The sequence below is a fragment of the Aethalodelphis obliquidens genome, unplaced genomic scaffold (genome assembly GCF_003676395.1).
Source record: "Aethalodelphis obliquidens isolate GAN/ISIS:26980383/991018 unplaced genomic scaffold, ASM367639v1 scaffold55, whole genome shotgun sequence".
Classification (NCBI taxonomy): Eukaryota; Metazoa; Chordata; class Mammalia; order Artiodactyla; family Delphinidae; genus Aethalodelphis; species Aethalodelphis obliquidens.
Genome location: NW_020837999.1, coordinates 5,095,555 through 5,115,695, shown reverse-complemented (window position 1 = coordinate 5,115,695; position 20,141 = coordinate 5,095,555). Strand labels below are relative to the sequence as shown.

Sequence of the window (20,141 nt, the reverse complement as noted above, 5' to 3'; positions counted from 1 at the left end):
AGAGTGTGTCATACAGAGTGAAGTAAGTCAGAAAGAGAAAAACAGTACCATACGCTAACACATATATATGGAATCTTAAAAAGAAAAAAAAAAAAGAAGGTTATGAAGAACCTAGGAGCAGGAGAGGAATAAAGATGCAGACGTAGAGAATGGACTTGAGGACATGGACGGGGAGGGGGAAGGGTAAGCCCGGATGAAGTGAGAGAGTGGCATGGACTTATATACACTACCAAATGTAAAATAGATAGCTAGTGGGAAGCAGCCTCATAGCACAGGGAGATCAGCTCAGTGCTCTGTGACCACCTAGAGGGGTGGGATAGGGAGGGTGGGAGGGAGATGCAAGAGGGAGGAGATATGGGGATATATGTATACATATAGCTGATTCACTCTGTTATAAAGCAGAAACTAACACACCATTGTAAAGCAATTATACTCCAATAAAGATGTTAAAAAAGAAATAAAAACTCGTAACCAAAAAAAAAAATTGATGGCCATTGGTGAGTATGTTTATAATATTAAAAACTCAAAAACCTACTCTAATTAAATCACTGATAAAATATTAATTAATAATAATAACTAATTATTGAGCATCATTTTCGAAGAGCTTTACAGACAGCATCTTCCTTTCATAATCGTCATAAGAGACCCAAAAGGCTATCTCTATTTTAAAGATAAGGAACTTGCGGAGAGAAGTTAATCAATTTGCCCGAAGTAACATTTCTAGTCAGAGACAAAACAGGGATTTAAATAAGGGAATAGTAGGTCCCAATGGAAAAGAGCAGCATGTGAGGGGGAAAAAAAAATCTATCTGCTAATGAAAAGAGAATTCTACCCACATATACATGTTCATCCATACCCTCCTGGAATTTAATTATGAAATTATGCCAGTATGCAAGTGAAATAAATAGTAAGTTGGAATAAGGAAAAGATGTTATGACAAATTAAGATTTAAATTTACCTTTTTACAAGGTAATATTGTGTTCATGATATGGTGCTAGATTATCTTTTTTTTTTTTTTTTTTTTTTACTCAAGATTATCAATAAAAAAAGGAATCAAGAATCAAGGAGATTTAACAATGCTAAAGTTAAATTACAGTTGTTTACTGCTTTAGTAAACATTCAAGGTAGGAATTCAGATATAGAAGACAAAGGAATTATGAGTAAAAGTGACCATATAATTTATCTTCCAACCCATAACACTTTTGAGAATGAAAGAAAGCCCTATCAGTAATTATGATGGTAAGACAAATTGAAGGAATTATTAGGTTTCCTTTAATTAAAAAAAAAAAGGTTTCCTGTGTCTAAACAATACAGCTTCATTGTTTAAACATCATTATGACCTAAGTTTGTAAACAAATAAGCATTATTCATGCATGCAAAGACTCAGAGGAACAGCAACAAAAATAATCAACAAACCCATCTCTATGTATTAGACATGGGAGACAGTACACTGAAATTAAGGCACAGCAATTAATGAGTAAAAATGGCATACCACATAGTTCTAATTTAGAGTATAATAATGAAAACAAAGTTTAAACCTACAAAGAAAGTTATTCATTTTAAAACGTTCTTTTATCTTAGTCATGAAAACCAACAACAAAAGAAGACAAATCTTTCATTTCTTACCTGCACAGCCGAAAGCCAGATGGTATCTAGAAGAGGGGCTGAATTTAACACAGCACACGTTAGCCTTCGCCTCAATGCTTGCCACCGAGTTGTCTAGGTTGGTAGACCATAGCTTCACTAAGAGTAAGGAACAATAAAAATGAAAATAAACAATACATAGGCCAGTGCTTCTGTAACTGAGAAAGTCTGCTTATTGCTACAGCTGTCTTTTCATGCTAATCTAAGCATTTTGGTTTACTAGGATCAAAAATGTTTAACCTGAATGAACGAATAATAGAACAGTATATTTAAACCAACAGAACTTAGTTTCAAAGTCAGAAAATATTACATAATCAATATATCTCATAACTAAGGCATAAAAGACAGGTTAAAACAAAGCAATCTGAAATACATGTGTATTTGCCTTAGTATTCTTTAAATAGTGTGTGTGTGTGTGTGTGTGTGTGTGTGTGTGTGTGTGTATGAGTAAGGCAACTACATGGTTTATCGTCCAACCTATTACACTTTTGAGAACCTCACATACACACATACACACACATTTTCACATGTACGATATATATCAGATTGTATATATGATATAAACACAAATATCTTTTAAAGTACCTGGGAGCAGTTCTTATTTCATCTTTCAATTAAGAATTCCATGATTTTAAAATTTTACATGGGAACTTAGTTGTATGATTTAGTACGTCTAAAGTAACAGATGACAGAATTGCTTAGCTGAACTTTAAAATTTTGCTTTAATATTTGATATTTAGTCCATTCCAATGGTATATATTGAGATTTGTAAGGATTAGGGAGTGAAAAGCTGACTGATCAGAGCAGGTCAGATCTGAAAACAGAAGTATAAAAGTGAGATGTTATCTTGTGAGTTACCAGAGCAACCATATCATTTTTAAACAAAAATGTCTTAGTAGACACTAGAATACAAATAGACTTTCAAGATACAGGTTACGATCCTGGTTGCACATTAGGATTAATAACAAACATTAACAACAACAACAACAACAAAAGCCTTCCTAACCCATCATTCTATGGGTCCCAATGTCTCATCAGGACAGTGCCCAGATGGGGTCCAGGTATTGGTGGTTTTTTAAAAAGCTCTCCGGGGGGCTTCCCTGGTAGCGCAATGGTTAAGAATCCACCTGCCAGTGCAGGGGACACGGGTTCAAGCCCTGGTCCAGGAAGATCTCACATGCCTCAGAGCAACTAAGCCTGTGTGCCACAACTACTGAGCCCATGTGCCACAACTACTGAAGCCCGTGCACCTAGAGCCTGTGCTCCACAACAAGAGAAGCCAACGCAATGAGAAGCCTGCATACTGCAATGAAGACCAAACGCAGCCAAAAATAAATAAATTAATTTTTAAAAAAAAGCTTTCTGAGTGATTCTAATTTGTAAAGCAGAGTTGAAAACCAAAATATAGAGCTGGAGGCATAATAAAATTTTAGAATCTTTTTAGGATTATTAATACAGTGATCTTTAAATAGGAGTGAAAAACATAAAAATGGTTCCAACAACTACCACTTCTATGAATGTTATTTCATAAGAATAGAGACTTCCTCTGTGTGAACAGGATCATTTATCTTCTATGAATAGAATTTCACAAGAATAGAAAATTTCTTTAAATATGTGAAACCTCTGAATAAAAATTAATCATTAAAAAAAATTATTTAAAACCTAATGAATTGGGCTTCCCTGGTGGCGCAGTGGTTGAGAGTCTGCCTGCCGACGCAGGGGACACGGGTTTGTGCCCTGGTCCGGCAGGATCCCACATGCCGCGGAGCGGCTGGGCCCATGAGCCATGGCCGCTGAGCCTGCGCGTCCGGGGCCTGTGCTCCGCAACGGGAGAGGCCACAACAGTGAGAGGCCCGCGTACCGCAAAAAAAAAAACCAAAGAAAATACCTGATGAATCTATTAGCCTTCCCAGAGAAACATAAGATACTCATTACTAAAATAAAAAAATAACAGTTTTAAATAGAAATGTTTGATTTGTTTCATGTTATTTTCCAATAGGAATCGTGCTATTTCAGTCAACATACAATTGTTCAGGCAATTAAGATACACAATTCTGAGATGAGATGGCTAGCTGTAATTAAAAGTCTGCATGTCAAATAGTACTTATAGATTAGAATATCAAGTGGTAGGACTGTACTCTAACAGTGTGGCAAGCCAAAGTTAATCCACAACAAATATTTATGAAGCACCTACTAATCCCATAACCTCACTACTAATCACTAAGAACCTTTAAAAACAAGGATTATATATCAGTGTTTCATGACTATTAAATATGAGTAGTCATAAAAATGAACCAGAACTAACAGAACAACAGCTAACTTAGAAGTGAGGTCTTCTTTTTTATTTCAAAGTAATTTTCTCAATGGAGTAATCATTTACATTTTAAAAATAAGACATAATGGTAACCACCATGGTTATAATTTTCAACACATAAGATATTAGAATCTAATATAACTGTCTGAACTGTAAGGATACCTAAGGTTTAAAATACTATAAAGATACACTGAATATATAAAGCATAGAAAAGAAAAATGCACAAGGAATATAATACTGTTATTAAGTTATTAGCTATTAAAGAGAACAGGTATTGTGGATTAAATTGTTCTCCACAAAAAGATACGTTGAAGTCCTAACACTAGGTACCTATGAGTGTCAACTTATTTTGAAATAGGGTCTTTACAGATGTAATCAAGTTAAGATGAGGTCATACTGGAATAGGATGGGTCCTAAATCCAATGACTGATACCTTTATAAGGCGAGGGAGACTTGGCTACAGAGGCAAAGAGTGAAGAAGGCAATGTGTAGAGAGAGGCAGAAATTGGATGCAGCTACAAGTAAAAGAATGCCAAGGACTGCTACGTAACCACCAGAAGCTAGGAAGGCAGCAAGGACGGATTCTTCCCTAGAGTCTTCAGAGGGAGAATGGCCCTGCCAATACCTTACTCCGGGCTTCTAAGCCTGTAGTACTGTGAGAGAATAAATTTCTATTGTAGGAGCCAGGCATGTAGTGGTACGCTGCTATGGCAGCCCTAGGGAACTAATATAACAGATATGATGAAATAACATTAAAATCAACTTAATAGCCTAAGATAACATCATAGGTCAAAAGGTAAAATAGTATAATCTTTTGGAGAAAGAAATCAATAAAAGTACCGGAAGAAAATGTCTAAGACTGGGAATTCCCTGGCGGCCCAGTGGTTAGGACTTGGCGCTCTCACCTCCAGGGGCCTGGGTTTGATCCCTGTTAAGAGGAACTAAGATCTGCAAGCTGCGTGGTGTGGCCAAAAAAAAAAAAAAATGTCTAAGACAAATATAAATGAGATGTTCTTCACAATAAGGAACTATGGTTCCTTTCTCCGTAAAAGTCTGATAGTAAGAATTTCTTTTAACTACAAAATTACAGTCTCAACATTTATTGTGAAAATTCCTTTTGGCAAGAAAAAACAAAGGCGAATTTAAAAGAAAATATCCTCAAGGTGAAGAGCTAAAGCAATTAAATCAAACAAAACACACTGCCCTTATTTAGTCTCCTGTGACACTCAGAAAAAAATCAAAATAGTGACTCCTAGGAAAATCATGTCAAAATGTAGGAGACTAAAAAAAAAAAAAACTTGTTCTGAGTACTATCTAGCTCCCTTTAGGAATGAATTTTTTACTTATAACTAAGTGTTTTATTACAAGTTTGATTAATGTTAATAGGTAAAGAAAAATTTTTGTTTTTTTGTTTTTCTGGTTTTTTGAGTATCACCTGAATCTTAAGTCCCATTAAAAAGTCCTGAATTTAAAAAAATCCAACTACCCTAGAGGATTGGTGAGGTTTATCATCTACAAATCTTTAAAGTCTGGGTTAAACACTCCCTAAGTTCTTTTGTTCAAAATTATTTTTTCCAAAAACAGAACACATTACATATCTATAATAATGTCAGTACCAATTTCAATGTGCAGGATTTATGTTTCTGAGCTTTTCAGACTGGGTCCACTGTATATCTATTTGCACAAAGCTTCCTAAGAAAGAATTCATTGTAAAAGATAAAGGAAACAGGCCCAGGAGTTTGACACAATAAGAAAGCCTGTCTTTAGTGAGAATGTGCAAGTATGAGTATGATTCATATCTGGTACTACTGAACCCACTTCTGAACTACTGTCTAGATCCTACAGAAAACAGAATGAATTAAAAGGGAGAATGCTGCTTCACCCAAAACTATCATAAACATCTATACTATTTGATAAGCCTAAAAAAGTGTAAAAGATTAAACACAAAGATGTGTACTTTGACAATGCTAATTATCAAACGTAAGTTTTTCTTTTAAACTTCATCAGAGAGAAAACAGGCCTTGTCACATTAGTTAGCTAGTGTTGCACAGCAAATTGCCCCAAAACTTAGCAACTTAAAACAACAAAATTTACTATGTCACATAGTTTCTGAGAATCAGGAATCTCCAAGCAGCTTGGCTGGGTGCTTTTGGCTCCCCGTGTCAAGGCTCAGAGGTCACAGTAAAGCTGAGCTGAAGAATTCGTTTCAAAGTTCACTCAACACAGCTCTTGGCGTGAGGACTCGGTTCCCCACCATTTGGGCTTATGATACAGCTAGCTTCTCCCAAACCAAGTGAATGGAAAGAGAATAATGAAGACAGATAAACTAATTTCAGAAGGGACATACCTTCATTTCTACAGTATTCTGCTATCATGCAGACTGGAGCAATGGGGAAGCAGGGGAACTAAACAAGTGTGGGAATAATAGAAACCAAAGATCACTGGGGTCCATCTGGGATGCTGGCCAACACAAGCCTTTTACTTTCTTTTGGATCCAGGAGATATTATACTTAGTAGAGTTATAACTTATGGGAATGTAACTGTTATCATAATGCTGTTTATTTATTATGTTGCAGTTCATTTTTTAGTCCTCTGATGATAAGAAGTGGAAGCATTTCATTCAGTATGAGTTAAGTAAAATTAATTTTTGAAATTTACCAAGATTTCAAATTCAGCACTTTTACATTAACATATACAACTATGAAAATTTGGAATAAATCAGGCTAAATTTAGGGTGTCCTAAAGCCTAAATTCTTAAAACTCATATGTGGAGGGGAAAAAACCTTTAAAGAATGTGCTGGGCTTCCCTGGTGGCGCAGTGGTTGAGAGTCCGCCTGCCGATGCAGGGGACGGGTTCGTGCCCCGGTCTGGGAGGATCCCACATGCCGCGGAGCGGCTGGGCCCATGAGCGATGGCCGCTGAGCCTGCGCGTCCGGGGCCTGTGCTCCGCAACGGGAGAGGCCACAACAGTGAGAGGCCCGCGTACCGCAAAAAACAAACAAAAAAAGAATGTGCTTATTCTATTTCAAAAACAAGATTATTTATTGGATGACTCTTAGGTTATGTATTTTAAAAGGAAAATACATTTTCCCAAAAGAACTTATAAAATGGCACATGAAACTCTTTTCTGATTACTTTGCTAGGTACTGACAGTTCTTTAACATGCAAATATGTGCACATATAATTGGAAGTAAACTGTTTTTACTTTTATTTTTTAACTTTTTATCTTATAACTGGCTTAGAGAAGTTAGATCAACATGGTTGATCTGTCGGGGAAAAAAGTTCAGTCATCATTTATGAGGAATTAAACTATTGTTAAAATATACAGATCAGAAAAATATCATTTGTAAGGACTGAGTATTTAATTATGCAATGAAAAAATAACTTCCATTGTTAATAATGGTTAAAAATTGATCAAACAACAAATATAAAAAATGTTAAATATTTTTGTGTAAAATACATTAAAAGTAATTTAAAAAATATTCTTACTATATAATTATTATAAAGGCTATATTTTATAAGTAAAATCACCAGTCAAGGAGTGATAAATATATTTAAGAAACAGTAAATACAGGCATTCCTGTATAGAGGGTTTTGTTCCAGGCCACCACAATAAAGCAAGTACTGTAATTAAGGGAGTCACAAAATGTTTGTTTTCCCAGTACATGTAAAATCCATGTTTATATTATACTGCAGTCTATTAAATGTGCAGTAGCGTTATATCTAAAAAAAAAAAATTTACACACCTTAATTAAAAAATATTTTATTGCTAAAAAATGGCAACCATTATCTGAGTCTTTTTACTGGTAGACTGTTTTGCCTCTAAGTTGATGGCTGCTGACTGATCAGAATGGTGGTTGCTGAAGGCTTGGGGTGGCTGCAGCAACTTCTTAAAGTAAGACAGCAGTGAAGTCTGCCCCATCTATTAACTCATCCTTTCATGAACAATTTCTCTGTTTTCAATTGACTTTGCCCAGATTCATCAGAGGAATCACTATCTATGGCACATATAGCCTTACAAAATGTATTTCTTAAATAATAAGATTTGAAAGTTGAAATTACTCCTTGATCTATAGGCTGTAGAATGGATGTTGTATTAGCAGGCATGAAAACAACATTAATCTCATTGTCTCTCTCCATCAGAGGTCTTAGATGACCAGGAGCATTGTCAATGAGCAGTACTATTTTGAAAGGAATCTTTTTTTCTGAGCAGGAGGTCTCAACAGTAGGCTTAAAATATTCAGCAAACCATGTTGTAATCAGATGTGCTGTCATGAGGCTTTGTTGTTCCATTTAAGGAGCACAGGCAGAGTGGATTTAGCATAATTCTTAAGGGCCCTACAATTTTCAAAGTGGCAAATGAGCACTGGCTTCAATTTCAAGTTACCAGCTGCTTTAGCCCCAACAAGAGTCGGCCTGTCCTTTAAAGCTCTGAAACCAGGCACTGACTTCTCTAGTTATGGAAATCCTAGATGGCATCTTCTTTCAATATAATACTGTTTCATCTACATTGAAAATATGTTGTTTAGTGGAGCCACCTTCATTATCTTAGCTATATCTTCTGGATAATTTGCAACAGCTTTTTATTTATTTCTTTTTTTTAACATCTTTATTGGAGTATAATTGCTTTACAATGGTGTGTTAGTTTCTGCTTTATAACAAAGTGAATCAGTTATGCAACAGCTTCTAATCAGCACTTGCAGCTTCACCGTGCACTTTTATGTTGTAAAGACAGTTTCTTTCCTTAAACCACATGAGCCAACCTCTGCTAGCTTCAAACTTTTCTTCTGCAACTTCCTCACCTCTCTCAACCTTCATAGAATTGAAGAGAGTTAGGGCCTTGCTCTGGATTAGGCTTTGGCTTAAGGGAATATTTGATCTTCTATCCAGACCACTAAAACTTTCTTCATATCAGCAATAAGGCTATTGCACTTTCTTATCATCCATGTGTTCACTGGAATAACACTTTTAATTTCCTTCAAGAACTTCTCCTTAGCATTCACAACTTGGCTAAGTGTTCGGTGCAAGAGGCCTAGCTTTCAGCCTATCTTGACTCTCAACATGCCTTCTTCACTAGCCTTAATCATTTCTAGCTTTTGATTTAAAGTTAGATGTGTCACATGAAAAGATGCTCAACATCATAACTAATTATTAGAGAAATCAAAACAACAATGAAGTACCACCTCACAGTGGTCAAATGGCCATCATCAAAAAATCTACAAATAACAAATGCTGGAGAGGGTGTGGAGAAAAGGGAACCTTCCTACACTGTTGGTGGGAATGTAAATTGATACAGCCACTATGGAGAACAGTATGGAGGTTCCTTAAGAAACTAAAAATAGAGCTACCATATGATCCAGCAATCCCACTCCTGAGCATATATCTGGATGAAACTATAATTCAAAAAGATACATACACCCCTATGTTCAAAGCAGCAGTATTCACAATAGTCAAGACATGGATAGAATCTAAATGTCCATCAACAGAGGAATGGATAAAGAAAATGTGGTGTATATATATATATACAATGGAATACTACTCAGCCATAAAAAAGAATGAAATAATGCCATTTGCAGCAACATGGATGGACCTAGAGATCATCATACTAAGCGAGGTGAGAAAGAGAAAGACAAATACCATATGACATCACTTATATGTGGAATCTAAAGTATGACACAAATGAATTTACCTACAAAACAGAAACAGACTCATAGAGAACAGATTGGTGGTTGCCAAGGGGGAGGGGAATGGGAGAGGGATGGAGTTGGAGGTTGCGGTTAGCATATGTAAGCTATTATATATAGGATGGATAAACAACAAGGTCCTACTGTATAGCACAGAGGACTATATTCAGTATAGTTAAACCATAATGGAAAAGAATATGAAAAAATGTATATATATGTATAACTGAATCACTTTGCTGCACAGCAGAAATTAACACAAACATTGTAAATCAACTATACTTCGATTTATAAAAAATAAATAATAAAGTGAGATGTGCAACTCTTCTGTTCACTTGAACAATTAGAGGCCAACAGAGGGTCATTAACTGGCCTAATTTCAACATTGTTATGTCTCAGGGAATAGGGAGGCCTGAGGAGAAGGAGAGAGACAGAGGAACGGACAGGGGTGGAGCAATCAGAACACACACTACGTTTATCGATTAAGTTTGCCATCTTATATAGGTGCAGTGTGTGGCACTCCAAAACAATTACAATAGAAACACCAAAGATCACTGATAACAGATCACCATAACACATACAAAAACACTGAATAAGTTTGAAATTTTGTGAGAATTACCAAAATGTGACAGAGAGACATGAAATGAGCAAAAGCTGTTGAAAAATGGCACCAATAGACTTGCTCTATACAGGGTTACCATAAACCCTCAATTTGTAAAACACATAGTATCAGCAAGGTGCAATAAAATGAGGTATGTCTGTAACACTTCTGAGAAAGGCTTAAATGCACTTGGGAATGTTAGTACCAACCAAGACAGAGTAATCTGTCAGTCTCTCTCACTGTGAGTTTACTCTGGACAATTATCAAGAAAACAGAAAGTGACTCTCTGAGGAACGTGAATAATAAGGAAAACCAGTCATGCGGGGGAGGAAATTCAAGACTTAGGAAGTGACCAACATGGAGGTGAGAATACTGTTTTGCTCCTCCCTCTATTCTCCCACAGAGAGGCAAAGTCAGTACCTCAATCAGCAAAAACTAAGGAAAATCCCTGTGTATCTGGCCATTAAGACTAATAAAAGGGGTTCTTGCAAGCCAGAGGTTTGGGAGTAATTTTCATTGCTTTTCTTTTGTTTCATCCTTTTTCTCTTTCAACTCTTCCCCAAGGGAGGGCTTTAGTCACAGAGCTGCATCAGTATGGGAAGCTAATGCACCAAGAGAAACTCCATCTCCACGGCCACAAAAAGGAGTAACTCATCTGTACAGAAAACCCTACTTTCTTGAGAAACCCTTAGTAAAAAAGACTCTGGGGGATGAAGAGTGTGCAGGAGAAACTTCAAAAAGAAAGCACTGGAAAAGGAGATCCCATACTTCTGTGTATGAACAGCATAAGTCTTATAGTTACTTCTGAGTTCTATGTGCAAGATGGACACAAAGTAGAATGGCAAAGGCTATGAGCATTGAACTACGTTTGAAAAGACCTACTAATTTCCAGATTAACCTCTGACTGGCATATGCATCAGACAAACCAATGGAGCACAGCAAAGGCTTTGAAAACTGACCTGACAGTAAAACAAGCACTCACATAGGCACGACAGAACTCACAGTCAAAATCTAAACCAACTGGTTACCCGATTTAAAAAAACAAAACAAAGCACTCTCCAGAAAATCTGCACAGTACCCAGAGTTGTACAAAATAATATTCAAAATGCTTAACATATAACCTCAAAATAACTCAACATACAAAAATCCAGGAAAATGTGAAGAATTTTCAAAGGAAGATGCAATCAACAGAGCAATGCTATAAAACAGATGTTAAAGCAACTATTGTAACTATGTTCCATGGGGTAAAAGTAATAAACATTTAAAATTAATGGAAAGAGAGATGTATTCAGAGAGATATGGAAACTGTGAAAAAGAACAAAATAGAAAATTTTAAAACAATTACAGTAATTTACATAAAAGATTCACTGAGGTAAATTCATAGCAAAAGGGAGATGGACACATAAAAGTTAGTGAACGAGAAGACAGAAGACAAATTACTCAATCTGAAGAATATTGACAAGAAAAGGACAGAGTCTCAGGGACCTATAAGACAAAATAAAAAGGTTTAACATTCATGCAGTTGGAATCCCAAAGGAGAAAAGAATGAAATTACTGGTTTGATGAATATCTAACAAAGCAGTTTCAGAAGAAAGAATATCAATAGGGATGAAGAGTGACACTAAATACTGATAAAAGGGTCAGTGCACCAAGAAAATATAAGATTTCTAAATGTTCCTGACCCTAACAATAGAACTTCCCCCCAAAATGAGGCAAAACACCCTCCTCCCCAAGATAACTGAAAAGAGAAATAAAACTAGATTTCAACACTCCTGTTTCATAATTAATAAAACAAGGAGACCAAAAAAGGGGGGAAATAGAAAACCAAAAAAATATTATCAACAAGATTGATCTGACACTTATAGAACACTCCATCAAACAGCAGAGTATAGATTTTTTCGATGCACTTGGAATATTTACCAGGGTAGACTGTATTCTGGGCCACAAATCCTAACAAATTTAAAAGGATTAAAATTATATAAAAATATGTTCTGTAATTTTAAAAGAATTAAGCTATAAATCCATAACAGTAAGAGCTCTGACATTTTTTTAAAAAGATGGAAAATGTTAAAATATTTTAAAATAATTCTTAGCCAAGCAAGACAATCACAAGAGATATTAGATGTAATTTTATTTATTTATTTTTATATTATTTATTTATTTATTTTTTGGCTGTGCCACGTGGCATGTGGTTCTCTGACCAAGGATCAAACCTGTGCCCCCTGCAGTGGAAGCACGGAGTCTTAACCACTGGACCACTGGGGAAGTCACAGATGTAATCTTAAATTGAATGAAAAACACATTATATGAAAATCTGTGGGATCAGCTAAAGTAGTGCTTAAAGGGAAATGTATAACAAAAAATATTTATATTAGAAAAGATAAATGCTCAAATCAATGACATAAACTTCAACTGTAACAACCTAGAAAAAGAAGAAATTAAACCCAAAGCAAGAAGAAAAAATTAATGGACAAACATCAATGAAACTGAAAAGAGAAAACCCAATAAAATCAGATATTTGAAAAGATCAATAAGATTGATAAACCTAACATCACACTGATCTAAGTACATAAATAATAAAAAAAGAAAGGACACAAAATACCAATTCCTGAAAGATACAAACTATCAAAACTCGCTCAAAAAGAAATAGATTAATTGAACAGTTCTAAATCTACTGAAGAAATTAAGTTCTTAGTTAAAACCTTCAAACAAAGAAAACTCCAGGACAGAAAGCTTCAATAACAAATTCTACCAAACATTTAAGAGTAAAACAGTAACAATTCTAAATAATCACTTCCCTCCACCCACCCCACCCAGGGGTACACACACAGAAAAAGGAAAATCATTTTAGGAGGCCAGCATTATCCTGATACAAAAAGACATTACAAGCATAGAAAAAATAACCCTCATAAACATAGATGTAAAAATTCCCCCCCAAAAAATTAGCAAATCAAATCTAACAATATAGAAAAGACAGATAATACATCATGACCAAGATGAGGTTTTTCCTGGAAATGTAAGGCTACCTCAAGATTTGAAAACAGATCATTACAGGGCTTCCCTGGTGGCGCAGTGGTTAAGAATCTGCCTGCCAATACAGGGGAAACGGATTTGAGCTCTGGTCCAGGAAGATCCCACATGCAGCGGAGCAACTAAGCCCGTGCACCACAACTACTGAGCCTGCACTCTAGAGCCTGCGAGCCATAACTACTGAGCCCACGAGCCACAGCTACTGAAGCCCGCGTGCCTAGAGCCCGTTCTCTGCAACAAGAGAAGCCACTGCAATGAAAAGCCTGCACACTGCAATGAAGAGTAGCCCTCCTTTGCCGCAACTAGAGAAAGCCCGTGCACAGCAACAAAGACCCAACACAGTCAAAATAAATAAAATAAAATTAATTAATTAAAAAAACCCAGATCATTATAGTTCATGATACTGAAAAACAATAGAATCATCTCAATAGATACAGAAAAAGCATGACAAAATTCAACATCCATTCATGATAAAAAATTCTCAGCAAACTAGAACAGAACTTCCTTAACTTGACACAAAAAAATGCCTAATGCAAAACCTAAATCTAACATCATATTGATGATGAAAGACTATAAGCTTTCCACATAAGATCAGGAACAAGGCAAGGATATTTGCTGTCACCACTCTTGTTCTGGAAGTTCCTGCAAGTACAATAAAGCAAGCAAAAAAAAGAGAAAGGCACACATGTTGAAAATGAAAAGGTATTAATGTTTCTGTTTGCCAACATGATTGGCCCAAGGAATCGCCACACATAATCTCTTAAAAGTAAAGAGTGCAGTCAAAAGTGAGAGAGTGGCGTGGACATATATACGCTACCAAACGTAAAATAGATAGCTAGGGGGAAGCAGCCGCATAGCACAGGGATATCGGCTCAGTGCTATGTGACCGCCTGGGGGGGTGGGATAGGGAGGGTAGGAGGGAGGGAGACGCAGAGGGAAGAGATATGGGAACATATGTATATGTATAACTGATTCACTTTGTTATAAAGCAGAAACTAACACACCATTGTAAAGCAATTATACTCCAATAAAGATGTAAAAAAAAAAAAAGTAAAGAGTGCTTTAGCAAGGTTGTTGAAATGTAATTTATATTTAAAAAATCAATTGTTTTTCTATAAACTAGTAAAAAATGAATGGATATTAATATTTTAAATACCATTTTCAATAGCACCAAATATTAAACTATTTAGTTGTAATAATGTGCAAGATCTGCATTCAAAAACTATAAAACAATAAAACTATGATAAGAGAAATCCAGAAAGGACTAAATATGAAGAGATAAACCACGTTCATGGAATGGAAGTCTCAATGCATTAAGATATCAATTCATCCCATATTAATCTATAGATTCAATACTATCTCAATCAAAATTCCAGCAGGATTTTCTGTAGGTACTGGCAACTTGATTCTAAACTGTTTATGGGAAAGCAGAGAAAGTAAAGAGCTAAAATCATTTTCAAGAACAAAGATGAAGGATTCACACTAAATGATTTCAAGACTTAAGCTACAAATCAAGATAATGTGGTATAGTAAAAGAAGAAATACACAGATTAATGTAGAATCTAAAAAATGTCACACCCTTCTATCAGAAATGGACAGATACAGCAAGCAGAAAATCAGTAAGGACACAGTTGAACTCAACAGAACCATAAATCAACTGAATATGATTGATATCTACATATTACTTTATCCAACAACAGTGGGATACACATTCTTCTCAAAGTCACATGCAACATTCATCCATTCTGAGCCATAAAACACACCTTAACAAATTTAAAAGAATGGAAATCATACAGTGTATTTCTTAGACCACAATGGAATTATACTTGGAGATCAAACAACATGCTTCTAAGTAATACATAAGTCAAATAAAAAACCTCAAGCGAAATTTAAGAATATTTTGAACTAAATGAGAATGAAGATATAACTTATCAAAATCTGTGGGATGCAGCACTCAGAGGAAAATTTATAGCACTGAATGCACATATTAAGCAAAGAAAAAAGATGCAAAATCAATAATCTGAGCTTCCAATTTAGGAAACTAGAAATAGAAGTGCAAATTAGATCTAAAGTAAGCAGAAGGGAAGTAATAAAAATTAGAGCAAAAGTCAATAAATTAAAATCAGGAAGTCAATAGAGAAAACCAATGAAACCAAAAGCTGGTTTGAAAAGATCAATTAAATCGATAAGCCTCAATGCAATCTGTAACAAAATCTCAATGAAGTTTTTTTTTGCAGAAATAGAATGAAATCCATCCTAAGATTTATGTGGAATCTTAATAGATCTAAAATAGCCGAAACAATCTTGAAAAAGAAGAAAAAATAATGGAAGACTCACTTCCTGATTTCAAAACAAAGCTACAGTAATCAAAACAGTATGGTAGTGGCATAATGACAAATATACAGACCAGTGGAAAAGAACAGAGTCCAAAAATAAGCCCTCAGAGATATGATAAAATGATTTTTAACTAGGGTGCTAAGACTTTTCAATGGAGAAAGGACAATCTTTTCAACAAGTGGTTCTGGGAAAACTGGATATTCACATGTAAAAAATGAAGTCAGACCCTTACTTTACACCATATACAAAAGTGAACTCAAAATGGATCAAAGCCACAAATGTAAGAGCTAAAACCATAAAACTGTTAGACGGAAAAATAGGCCATAAGCTTTATTACATTGGATTTGGCAATGACTTCTTGAATATGACACGAAAGGCACAGGCAACAAAAGAAAAAAATAGGCAATTTGGAATTCATCAATATGAAAAAATTGTGTGCATCAAAGCACATATTAATAAATCATATATAATGGATATTTGATAATCATGATAAGGGATTAATATTCAGAATACATAGAGAACTCCAAAACTCAATAACAACAAAACCCAATTAAAAAATTGGCATAGGACCTGAATAAACCTTTCTCCTCAGAAGATATACAAATGGCTAATAAGCACATGAAAAAATGTTCAACATCACTATCACTGGGGAAATGCCAGCAAAGCAAAACCACAGTAAGATACCACTTCATACCCATTAAAATCATTATTAAAAAAAAAAGGAAAAATAAAAGAACAGGTATTGGCAAGGATGTGGAGAAATGGAAATAGTTGGGTACTGTTGGTGGGAATATAAAATGGTGCAGCCATTGTGGGAAACAGAATGGCAGTTCCTAAAAAAATTAAGTATGTATCATATGATCCAGCAATTCCATTTCTGAGTATATACCCAGAAGAACTTAAAGCAGGGATATGAAGAGATATTTTGCCATTCATGTTCATAGCAGCATTATTCACAATAGCCAGAAAGGGGAAGCAACCAAGTGTCTATCCATCAACGAATGAAACAAAATGTGGTATATTCATACAATAGATTATTTTTTGGTCTTATAAAAGAACAAAATTCTAACACATGCTACAACATGGATGAACCTAAAAGACATTATGCTAAGTGAAATAAACCAGTCACAAGAAACAGAAATTAGAAAGGTGATTGCCAGGGGCTGGTGAAGGGGGAATGGGGAGTTACTGTTTCAGTAAAACAGAAACAGCTTCTGACACAGAGTTTCAGGTTTGCAATACGAAAAAGGTTCTATGGATTGACAGTGGTGAAGGATGCACAACAATGTGAAGGTACTTAATGCCATTGAGCAGTATACTTTAAAATGGTTAAAATGGTTTATTTTATGTGTATCTTAATACAATTTAAAATCAAGGGACTTCCCTTGTGGCGCAGTGGTTAAGAACCTGCCTGCCAATGCAGGGGACATGGGTTCAATCCCTGCTCTGGGAAGATCCCACATGCCGCGGAGCAACTAACCCCGTGTGCCACAACTACTGAGACCACGTGCCACAACTACTGAAACCCATGCGCCTAGAGTCCATGCTCCGCAAGAAGAGAAGCCACTGCAATGAGAAGCACACGCACCGCAAAGAAGAGTAGCCCCCGCTTGCCACAACGAAGACCCAATGCAGCCAAAAATAAATTAAAAAAAATAAAATCAGTAAGTAATTAAAAAAAAAATCTCTTCCTACTTAAATTGCTCTTCCTACTTAAATTACTTCTATTTTCCTGAGGAAGTACACAAGTATTCTCAATAAAGGCTACCCCACTACATTATTTTTTTAAAAAAAAGTTTAATTAATGTAGCTTTGTATTCCAACATAAAAATGTCAATTGTAGCACAATTCTCTAAATAATTCAGAAATTCGAAGATAATTTCTTAAAGCAATTGCAAAGCGAAGTATTACAATCTATATATACTGTGGGTAAACAACTTGCTACTTTCTGATCTAAAACTTTTTTGGGGTCAAGCCAGTCATGTCATTTCCCTTTTACAGAATAGGACAGCTCTATCATTGTGAAATAAAGTTTTCAATGGTAGAGCCACCCTTGCCTATCTATCCACTAGTCTGCAAGTTACATGTTGAAAACAAGGAAAGGGCAAAGAAATTAAGGCTATTAAGATAAAGGAAACCTGTTAACAGGGCTTTATAAATATAATGATGAGAAGAACCAGGCCAAAACAAGACAGTAAGGTTAACAGAAAAGAATGAATAGTAAAGATGGATATACCAAAATAAAAAAAAAAAAAAATAGAAGAGAGGTAAATTAAATTGGCAGAAAGAGGGCTTCCCTGGTGGAGCAGTGGTTAAGAATCCGCCTGCCAATGCAGGGGACACGGATTTGAGCCTTGGTCCAGGAAGATCCCACATGCCATGGAGCAACTAAGCCCATGCACCACAACTACTGAGCCTGCGCTCTAGAGCCCGCAAGCCACAACTACTGAGCCCATGTGCCACAACTAATGAAGCCTGTGCGTCTAGAGCCCGTGCTCTGCAACAAGAGAAGCTATGACAATGAGAAGCCTGTGCACCACAACAAAGAGTAGCCCCCGCTCACCACAACTAGAGAAAGCCCGCACACAGCAACGAAGACCCAACACAGCCAAAAATAAATAAATAAATTTATATTTTAAAAAAAAATTGGCAGAAAGAGATGTAGAATTTTTGCCTTGAAACATGATAAACTTCATTAAAAGATTTTGGTATGCAGTCAGAATTTAATATAATTCAAAATACAGAGATGTCTGAAGTTCATTTCATGGTATATATAAAGGAACTGGTTATAAAAATGTCACAGTGTGGCATGAACCCAGAAAACATTATCATAATGAAGATGCAGCATATTCATTTTTCTTTCACTCCAAGAAATATAGATTTTTGTGCTTAGTAGATTATGTTTAGAATAATCAGTAATCACAAAGGATTGTTATGAGTTTCAATAAATATCTGCATCTCTGTCAGTAAAAGGAATTAAGTTGGGGGAGGGAACTCAAATAGTACCTTTTGCATCATCAGAACCCGAAGCCAAGAGTTTAGGATCCATCAAATTAAAGTCAACACTCCAACACCTTTTCTCATGCTCCTGGATGGAGAAGGAAGACAAAGTAGTCTCAAACAGAATATAGATCTTAAAATAAATAAAGCAAAACAAACAAACTTGATACCAATTTATCACTATGGTGGGAGGGAAAAGAACTGGTTATGAAAACAAATGAGATGCAAAGTAGTTCCTAAACTTTTTATATACACATTTACAAAATTACTGCTTTTGGAAATTCATTTGATACATTCTACAAATGCAAGAAGTCTGAAGAGATGCTTCAGAGAAGCATCTCTTTGGAATTACATAGGTATAGAAAATGCTAAATAATGACTTTAAATTTGTAACTATAAAACACATGAAGCTCTACAATTATTAAAAAGTGAAAATGTGATACTTAAAACAAGTAACTAGTAACCTTATTTACCTGATAGACCTTTGACCTCTGTCCTGTGAATCCATCCCATAGGATGACGGTGCCTTCATAATCACTGCTGGCTAACAGGTTCTTATGGTAACTACTCCAACTGATACAGCTGAAAGAAAGGAATACTGTTAGGCCTCATTTTACATAAAAATAAATAACAATGGGTACAAAGAATTTTGATGTGTTCAGAAAGATTAGAACCCTTTCAAAATGGTTTACATGAGTTCACAATCATTATTCTGCCCACAATACATCTGGGAAGAAAGGTATCAAATAATTCCCAGATTTTTCAACTGAAACTACCAAGTTATGACCTGTAACCACTTTTCATGCTCGTCACGAGCTTGAAGATGGATATGATGAGCCTAAAGTTGCTACTGGCCATCCTTGATACATGAGAAAAGCACGTCTGTAAGTGAAGATAATAGAGGCCAAGGGGGCAATAACATGCCATGGCAGAATGACAGACCTAATCAGACTATTTAGGCCCCTGGATCCAGCTGTGCCCAATCATATAAACCAATAAACTGGTTTGAATTGGATTTCTGTATTTACACCCAAATCTTAACTAATGTAAGTGTATGACTGAAATTTCAATTAAATGCATTTAACAGTTAGAATTAAATAAACTTTTAACATTTATGGTTTCAGCTATTCTCAAATGTTTCAAAACTGAGAATGCGACATCTAAAAATACACTCTTTTGGTTAGACACATATGCACATCATGCATACAGTAAAGCTAATGTATATTATAGAAAAAAGTCACCTAGAAAGCAAAGCAATTAACCTAGGTGATTTCCAAGCATTTGAACACAAAGCTTTTTTGTTCTCTACTAGTTGCATTCATGCTAAATTTTAGGGGTTGGAAGAGTTCATTTGCAACTTTAAGTATACTTATTAGAATTTCTGGGAGAAATTATATGAAACAGTTAAGAGCCTTGGATTTAGATAGACCTGAGCTTAAATTCCAGATCTGCAACTTACTAGCTGCGGCTTTGGGTAATTTAGTTCACTTTCACAATTGGTGTGCTCCAAATTGGTTTTAGGCAAGCTTACATA

At 35.5% G+C, this 20,141-nt stretch overlaps 1 protein-coding gene and 1 non-coding gene across 8 annotated transcripts in view; both read right to left on the bottom strand.

The window, feature by feature from the left end:
• Positions 1-20,141, bottom strand: part of COP1 (COP1 E3 ubiquitin ligase) — a 272,596-nt gene that overhangs the window by 92,632 nt on the left and 159,823 nt on the right. For 6 of the 7 annotated variants that reach the window (XM_027086241.1, XM_027086246.1, XM_027086243.1 and 3 more), the window contains 3 exons: positions 19,081-19,189; positions 18,614-18,695; positions 1,627-1,743 (listed from right to left, as the gene is read on the bottom strand). In XM_027086241.1, coding sequence (XP_026942042.1) covers positions 1,627-1,743; positions 18,614-18,695; positions 19,081-19,189 — 308 coding nt within the window. The remainder of the gene's footprint in view (positions 1-1,626; positions 1,744-18,613; positions 18,696-19,080; positions 19,190-20,141) is intronic. The other variant, XM_027086244.1, reaches the window with a different exon arrangement.
• Positions 7,180-7,262, bottom strand: LOC113609315 (small nucleolar SNORD12/SNORD106). The gene has a single exon (XR_003428597.1). It is a non-coding gene; the product is annotated as a small nucleolar SNORD12/SNORD106 (small nucleolar RNA).